The sequence below is a fragment of the Etheostoma cragini genome, chromosome 8 (genome assembly GCF_013103735.1).
Source record: "Etheostoma cragini isolate CJK2018 chromosome 8, CSU_Ecrag_1.0, whole genome shotgun sequence".
Taxonomy (NCBI): domain Eukaryota; kingdom Metazoa; phylum Chordata; class Actinopteri; order Perciformes; family Percidae; genus Etheostoma; species Etheostoma cragini.
The window spans coordinates 1355894-1364637 of record NC_048414.1 but is presented as its reverse complement, the minus strand read 5'-3'; the positions used below and the strand labels follow the sequence as shown (position 1 = coordinate 1364637).

General features: G+C 42.5%; 1 protein-coding gene and 1 long non-coding RNA gene across 4 annotated transcripts in view; one reads left to right on the top strand and one right to left on the bottom strand.

Moving 5' to 3' along the window:
- Positions 1 to 105: 105 nt before the first annotated feature.
- Positions 106 to 7544, bottom strand: LOC117949789. The gene is made up of 3 exons (XR_004657737.1): positions 7533 to 7544; positions 1568 to 1573; positions 106 to 214 (listed from the first exon to the last, which is right to left on the bottom strand). It is a non-coding gene; the product is annotated as an uncharacterized LOC117949789 (long non-coding RNA).
- The window catches only part of LOC117949734 (zinc finger protein 32-like), an 8800-nt gene continuing 270 nt past the window's right edge, over positions 215 to 8744 (top strand). The window contains exons 1-4 of one of the 3 annotated variants that reach the window (XM_034880262.1): positions 215 to 907; positions 2470 to 2730; positions 5012 to 5100; positions 8109 to 8744. The exon at positions 8109 to 8744 is cut by the window's right edge and continues 270 nt beyond it. In XM_034880262.1, the coding sequence (XP_034736153.1) occupies positions 712 to 907; positions 2470 to 2730; positions 5012 to 5100; positions 8109 to 8744 (1182 nt within the window). In that variant the 5' untranslated portion in view covers positions 215 to 711. Of the gene's footprint in view, positions 908 to 2469; positions 2731 to 5011; positions 5101 to 8022 lie in introns of all 3 variants that reach the window. The other 2 variants (XM_034880263.1, XM_034880265.1) reach the window with 2 other exon arrangements.

The window sequence follows — 8744 nt, the reverse complement described above, 5'->3', positions numbered from 1 at the left end:
AGGAGCAGGAGGGGGAGGAGGAGCAACGTGGGCCAAGACGTGAAAGCGCCGTTTGCTCAGGAAGGTGGAAGACATAAGTTAAGTATAGTGAACGTAGAGGAGAGATATCTAAATTAAAATATCGATTCAATTACAGTTGTATCGATCAAATACCAATACCAGCGTTGGTATCGATACTATCGATATTTAGATCGATCCGCCCACCCCTAGTTTGCTCCTCACTTTCAGCTTTACGTGGTTGATCAGCGACTACCGAAGTGGACCACAAGAGTCCATATTCATTGATGGACTTGTTGAAGCGGACTATGCACATTTGGGGACATTTGACCTCAGACTCATCTCCTTTAGCAAAGAATGCTAAACGAAGTTAGCTTAGCCTGCTAGCTGGAAATAGACGGAGACTGAACTCGATTACACAGAGCTAGCTAGCTAGCTAGCCGGAGAGACTATTCAGCTGTGATCAAACTGTATTTTTCATGGACCCACAACGTGCAGACAACCCCGTCTGGACGGACTCTGGGCTGCCCCCCTTGGTTTGAAAACGTCTGAATTATCTCCAGTTGTCCTACGAAGCTAGTGAAGTTAGCCTGCTAGCTCCAGGAAATAGACGGACCCGAACAACAACAACAACAACACAGCGTACGTCAGAGTGAGCGAACCGGTTTTTAACGGCTTGTGTCTCGAGGAAAAGTTTCTGTGATTTTAGGCGAAATGTCTAAAGTCCAAATGCTGAGAGCTCTTGTCCACCAGCGACTAACTGCGGCTGCTGAGGAGATATTTGGGCTTTTTGAAAGAACGATAGCAGAGTACGAGGAGGAACTCGAGTTCCGTTCAAAAGAAAACCACCGTCAGCTGAGACTAACGGACGCCGCTGGTTGCGAGCCTAAAGTCCGGCTGCACAAAGCAGGTTGGTTCAACGTTGTTGTTGTTGTTGTTGTTGTTGTTGTTGTTGTCACTTTAAACTGCTGGGGAAACAGTGGGGGAGGAGGAGGAGGAGGTATTCACAGACTCTCCCGAAGTAAAATACTTCACTCAATGTGTGTACTTTATAATAATGTACTTTTTTACTCAGCTAAATCAGTGTGACAGCTTTATTTACTTATTACGTGACAATTTTCCTTTTTGTATTTTGTATTTTTTTTTTATTATCTTTAAATTTAACAAACATCTTGAACATTCATTGAACAATTTGGCACCAGAGAAAGTTAAATAATAAAAAAAAAAACATAAAAAAGTTGAATAAATAAATAAAACATCATTTCTATGCAATATGTAAGTATAAAAGAATATTTATAAATAAGTAAAAATTAGAAGAGTGGATTAAAAAATAAACATCAAGAACATAAAGTACAGTACAAAAATAACCAGATAAGATGGGCTAAGGCTATATGATTATAATTCTTTAAAATCTCGCAGTAGATCAGTTATATAGACAGTTTTCTTACTATTAATGATTTTGATAGACTCACAAAACTTTCGAAATTCACTTCTGTAGTGATTAAAATCTGGTTGCGATTTAGCAAATGTTGCTTTATGGATATGAAATTTCACGTGACAGTTTGACTACTTCTTCCTGTCCAGTGGAACCACGTATCTCCACATATGTTGAATGTTTGGGGATAACAGGATCAAGTATTGTGTGTTGAGAAAACTTCTTAAAGGAGAATTACGGCCATTTTTGACATTAGTCTTGATCGCCATAAATATGTGTTTACTTTCAAATGAAAAAACAAAAAAAACAACGGACCCGAATCAGGTTTTAGAGAGCCTTTTGATCCTCTTCATATACATGAAATGCGATTAAAAATGTCTGAGCAGCATGAACAAGGCCGTTATGTGACAACAAGATGCGTTTGCAACTCAGATATTGTTTAAATTCACCTAACCAGGTCCCGGTCTCCATCCTAATGGTAGCTAAACATTGTTTAAATGTTAAAAAACATTTAAACAATGTTTGAGTTGAAAATGCATCTTGTTGTCACGTAAGGGCCTTGTTCACGTTGTCCTCGGGTCAAATTGACCCGTTTTCCTATGTAAATGTTGTGTGAAATCAATCAGTCAATCATGTTTTTTTGGGTAGTAAAACGAACACTGATATGGCTTTAATGGGTCAATTTGACCCGAGAACAACATGAAGGTTAAAACTTTTACAGCCAACTTAACAAAATCTCCGGTTTGACTCGGGCTCAAGTCCCTCAAATCCATTTACTGCATGTAAATGGATTTAGGCAGAAAGAAGAAGAACTGAAGGCCCAGTTAGCAGCGATTAGCTCCGTTAGCGCTAAGCTCAGAGTAGCTCCATTATAAAGACATGGAGTGGAGGAGACTAGCATGGACAAGTAAAGCCTATGTATGGGAAACACTGTTCTATTATGTAGTATATCATTAGATGTACTTGTACTTTAATGTTGTTGATGCACATTTGTTTTTTTGAGTTGGTATCTCTGTCTTCATCGCTCCTCCGCACAGCATCAAGTGGCCTATGCTCCCCAACGCGTGGTCCGCTGCCCGTTCTGCCGTCTAACGTCTGTCCGTCCCGCGTCCCTCCACCCGCTCTCTCCACCAACGCGTGGTCCGCCGGGCCGTACCAACCTCGGATGTCCGTCACGCCACCAATGCTGTCCCAATATGGCGCTTCCTCCTCCTCTTCCTCCTCCTCGGGTCTCTCCGTCTTGCCATCGCGAGACAACGACAAACACATGGGACCAAACACGCATCACTCGTACAAAGGTGAGTTTTTTTGGACTTATTGTTGACCCCCAAATTGGTTTTGGTCTGTAATGTGTGCGTGTGCGTGCCCAGTGTAAATTGCAATATTTGAAGAAGAAGAAAAAAAGACTCCTGAGACTTTGCAATTGTCCAAAATCCACAATTTTTAACTTCTATATCAATCTGTTTATTAAAAAACAATTTTTTTTAAACCCATTCGTGCTGAATGTTTCGCGCCGACACTTCACATCTACCGCCGGTTGCTGCGTTGTGCAACTCTGAACCTCCTGCCGGCTGCTGCGTTTATAGAAACGGCTCCAACACCCAACAACCAGCCTCTATTTCTTTATGGATGTACAAAACATGGAGCCATAAGAAAATTTCACGTAGAAAAAATATAACTTGTTCCATTTTTCTTCTTATAAATAAAATTTGAAATGGGTCAATTTGACCCGAAGGCCATACAAGGGTTAAATCATTTTCAAAAATGTAAACTTACCTTGTAATTAAGGTAAACAACAAAACAGCTTTGTCACTGGTCCATCAACAGCATTTGTCTTTCTTTGGATTTAAGGCCGATCTAACCATGCCTGATTTGTCAGGAACGGTTTTGGTTGATTTTGTAATTATGCAGGAATTTAAAGGGCTTTGGTGTCTGCGATCAATATGTCTCCACCTTTGTCTTTCCTGGAATGAAACAAGATATTGTTTTTTGTTTTAATATTGTTTGTTTCTCTGAAATGTACTGTCAGTTCCACTCTTCTTTTTCGTGATCAAACACTCCTGGAGTCAAACTTGGTTTCTTTTTCGATGTGATAAGATGTTTTTTGCCATTAGGACCTGCGGAGAATTTGGTCACGTGTTCATAAGTTAGCTTTAGAAAAAGACAGTGCTGTGTTCGATGCCTCCCGACGGCGCTTATTCTCTTAGCCTCAAATCAAATGTTCCGAATCTTTTGTTCTCATTGTTGATGTACTTTAAGACTGTGGTGCTGTCAGTCCAGAAACACGGTTCATCCAATGGAAGCTGTGATTCTTCTTTCACCATCTTGTCTACCCGAACGGACAACACAGTGGCAGTTGGCTCCAAAAACACGGAGTGGTTACTAGTTTAAGTAAGGCCAATCTGGCTTTTCCAAGAAGGAAAGAAACTTATACATCTCCTGGTTCATTGTGTAACCTCAGGTATGCTTCCATGTCCTACCATCCTTCACTGGCATCAGCAAAGTGGTGCAACTGGGTGTGGACAGGGGGTCAAGGGTCACATGGTTTCAAACACCTGTTCACTCGGAACACTAAAAGCCCTTTAAGGTCGGTCAACCGATGGATCCATTGTCGTCTTAGGACTTACAGAATTTCTTCATCCCAGCCATAATTCATTCTGCTGAACGACTAACCGAAGGGCTCACTCCCCATACACCACTGGAGCCCCAAGGCTCTTTCTATTGGGAGTTGGGAGTCCTTCTTAGGACTAGCTCGCAGGACTTTGCGATTGTTGCTGATCTATTGTGTGAGATGAGAGCCCCGTTTCAAGCAAAGTTCACCAAGGAACAATTTGTACTGCTTTTTACACAGATGGTCTGCTTTTCAGACGGTCATCCACAGAATTTACTATTATTATTATTATTATTATTATTATGTTCGGAAAGTCGCAGTCTTCCTCAAACCGGTTGTGCACATCAGTACATTACCGTACAGTCATTCTGTAACGTTGTTGGGTCACTCTCTTTTGGGCCACCATAGGAATCAAAGAAAGTCCCATCATGGACTCTGTGATCTTTGCATCAGGAATGACAGTTGTTGCGTTGCGTTGTCCTTTGCGTCTCAAAATAAGATCCCGATTTGAAAATGCTTGCAAAACTGCAGTTTCTGCAACTGAGGCCTCAATCTCAGCATCAGTTCCCATTTGCTCCGTTTGTTTGCGGTTCGGAAGTGCATGTTTCTTTTTCATCGTTGCCGCACGCGCCAGGTGTGCGGCTCTCTTGGTTTTTGCTCATGCACGTGCAATTTCAAATATGGATTTGTTTGTGCCATCGGGAGAAAAGAAGTGCTTGGTTCTCGTAAACTTTACTATAGGACGCCACTGCGTCCCCGTGCTAGCCCGATGGGATGGGCACGACTGAGCAGGTAGAGCTGCAGGAGGTCTACAATACTTCACATTCTGCAACTTCTTATGTAAACAAGTTTTTACTGTTTACTGTAAAGTTGAGGTTTATTTTGAACTACTAACTACTGATTAAATGGAATGGTAACACGATATTACGGTATATAATCATGTGCGTGTATTTCACTGTTCTCTTCAGACGTCCAGCAGCTGTTGGTGGTTGAAGAAGATGTTTCTCCTGAGCAGCAGGAGTGGACCTCCAGTCTGGACCAGGAGGACCCTGAGCCCATGTCTGTTAAAGAGGAACAGGGGGAACTCTGGACCATTCAAGAGGGAGGGCAGCTTCAATGGCTGCAGGAGGCTGATTTCAAGTTCCCGTTCATTTCTGTCAAGGTGAAGAGTGAAGAAGATGGAGAGAAAGCTCAGTCCTCACAGCTCCGTGAAAGCCAAACTGAGGAGAACAGAGAGGCCGAGACAACAGGAGCTGATGGAGAGGACTGGGGAGGACCAGAACCAGCCAGGTATTCGGATCCAGATAGTCCTTTACAACCAGATACTCATGACAAGACTGCAGACTCCTCTGAATGTGAGACTGATGACAGTCGTGACTGGGAGGAGTCTCAGTCAGGTGCAAACCCTCTGCAGAACTATGAAGAACCTGGAAGTGATGAGGAACCTCTGAAGAAACGCACTGGGGTCCAAACCGGAGAGAAACCGTTTTGTTGCTTAGTTTGTGGTAAAAGATTCTTTCTGAACAAGACTTTAACGGCCCACATGAGACTTCATTCAGAAGGAAATCAATTCTCCTGCCCAGTTTGTAAACTGGTATGCAGTAGCAGAATCACTTTGGTTAAACACATGGGAATCCACACAGGGGAGAAACAATTTAATTGTTCACTTTGCGGTAAACAATTTGCACAAAAGGAACGTTTGAGACGACACTTGATTGTCCACAAAGGCGATAAACCATTTAGTTGTTCTGTTTGTAGTAAAACATTCACAGAAAAGGGGAATCTGAAGAAACACATGGCAATCCATACTGGGGAAAAACCATTTAGTTGTTCATTTTGTAGTAAATGTTTCACACAGAAGGGGAACCTGAAACAACACCTGGCTATCCACACAGGAGAGAAACCGTTCAGCTGTTCAGTTTGTGGCGAGAGATTTACACAGAAGGCACATTTGAAACAACACTTGAGTGTCCACACAGGACAAATCATTTTGATTTAATTTGGGTTATATTTTGATGAAGAATTTACTCATCTGTGCTAGGCATCACAAATAATAAAAGCTGCTGTTATAAAGGGGTTTGTCTATTTGTGCTGTGTGTGTGTGTGTGTGTGTGTGTGCGTGCTTTGTTGTAGGTGCCAGTTGTCTGGCTTTAATTGCTAAGTGATTCAGAAGGGTCAGGACGAGGGATCATGGACTGTTTCTGCTTTTCCTTTGATCACTCTTAGTGTTTTGCTGCTACACCTGCCAATTTGTGGGTAAGATGAGATAGGTGGTGCTTCCCGCTCCTTTGCTTCCTGTTTCAGCTGTCAGGGGGTCTTTTCAACGTGTCATCTTTGGCTGTGTGGGCCCGTTGCTGCAAACAAAGTCAGGGAAGGAGTTCCTGATGACGATGATGTGTGCTTCAGTCTTTCTGGAGGCGTTTTCGTTGAGGAAAATCCCTGCACCGGCTCTCATTAGAGCGTATAATAATTATTTACCACCGTCGGGCTGGCAAAACTTGTGCAGACTGATCGAGGAACTGACTTTCTCTCTAAAATCTTCACACAAACATTGCAGGCATTGGGAGTCTTCCACGCAGTATCCCCCAGAGTCACAGTGATTGGTGGCATCAAGCTCTCAAATCAACGTTAACCCAGTATTGTTATGAAACCGAGAAGGATTGGGATCAGGGAGTCCCTTTTGTCCTTTTTGCCTGTTGTGAAGCTAAGCAGGAGTCCCTCAGGTTCTGCCCAGCTGAACTTGTTTGGGCGTAGTTTTCAGCAAAATTCTGCAAATATTTAAGTTCCACTTTCCTTGTTCTGGTGTGAATCAACTTTATTTCACAATGTGAATATTTTTTCATGTTTTCTGTTCAATCCACATATATTTTCTAGATCGATTTTAAAAACCACTCAGGAAATCTGTTCAGCTTCTGTTTAACGAAGGATAACAAACAGCTGGAACATCCGCCGATGTTTTCACCATAACCGCATTCGAGGTTACTTGGCGGTGTGTTACTTAGGAAACATGGCACATGTTTTGAATCTGTGTATCGTTGGTTCAGTTGTTTTTCAAAATAAGAACAAAAAGGCATAAAATTACCTGTTTTTTCTATACTCGTTTTCTAAACCTAAATGAAAAAATGGATTATATAAATAACTTGTTATTCCGATTTTTGTGTGTTCCAATGAAAGAAATGCCAACATTGTGCTGTGCTGGTGCTTCCCCAATGACAGATATACCTGATGATGTATGCGCCAGAAGACAGCACAAGCGCACTGGGATAAAAAGGGGTATGACAGCGGCAGTGGGGACACTTAATAAGGAAAGTTACCTGGTTCATTTTGTAACCTCAGGTGTGCAACCGTGCCAGACTTATCCTCACTGGCATTAGCAAATTGCAGATTTTCTTCATCCCGACTTTCGTCAAAGTTCATTCTGCACATATTCTGTAAAATGTGCTTGGCTAGAAGAGTAATGGGTGTAAGGTACCTTAAGGGATCATACACTGAGCTAACTTCATTACATACTCCAAGTTTACATCTATTTGCCGTCCATGCAGAGGTTAAAGGTGTCTCTTTCCATACGCCATTCGAGTCCCAAGGCTCTTTCCATTGGGACTTGGTCCCTGTCCAAATTGAGCTCACTCACTTAATTAAAGAGGTCCTTCTTAGTAACACTCAAAGGACTTTTACCAAGCCTCCTTTCTGGCAAAAGCCACCAAGGTCCTTAACAATTTGTACTGCTTTTTCCACAGATGGTAAGCTTTTCATGTAATGTTTTTGGACAATTGATGGGTTAAACCTTTAATCGATAATGAAACCAATTTGTAGCTGCTGTCCTAGAAAAATCCTAAAAAATGTATAGTTTCTTGTTAGAGAAGGTGTTTAATGATATGGTCTTGTTTGCATAGAATCTGTTTGTAAAGCACATTTCTTATGATTAACCTTTATTAGTTTAACTTTAAATCATGTGCATGTATTTTATTATTCTCCACAGATGTCCAGCAGCTGTTGGTGGTTAAAGAAGAGGTTCCTCCTGAGCAGCAGGAGTGGAGCTCCAGTCTGGACCAGGAGGACCCAGACCCCCCACACATTAAAGAGGAGCAGGAGGAACTCTGGACCAGTCAGGAGGGAGAGCAGCTTCAAGGGCTGGAGGAGACAGATATCCTTTTCCCGTTCACTTCTGTTCCTGTGAAGAGTGAAGAAGACGATGAAGAGAAAGCTCAGTCCTCACAGCTCTATGAAGGCCAAACTGAGGAGAACAGAGCGGCAGAGAGATCGGGAGCTGGGGGAGAGGACTGTGGAGGACCAGAACCAGCCAGGAACACAAATCCAGATAGTCCTTTACAACCTGCTACCTATGACAAGACCTCCGACTCTCAATCTGAGACTAATGACAGTGAGGATTGGGGGAACACTAGAGAACCTCAGTCAGGTCTAAACTCTCTGCAAAACAATGAAGAACCTGTACGATATGTTGGATGTAACACTGGAAAAACATCCGTTAGCTCCTCAGAAAGTGCTGAAAGCATCGGCCACGAGGAACATCTGCAGAAACACTCAGGAGTCCAAACAGGAGTGAAACCATTTGGTTGCTCAGTTTGTGGTAAAAGGTACCCTCTAAAGAACTCCTTAAAGAACCACATGAGAATCCATTCAGAAGGGAAGGTTTTCACCTGCTCCGTGTGTCAAACAAGTTTCTGTGAGACCGGCAGTTTG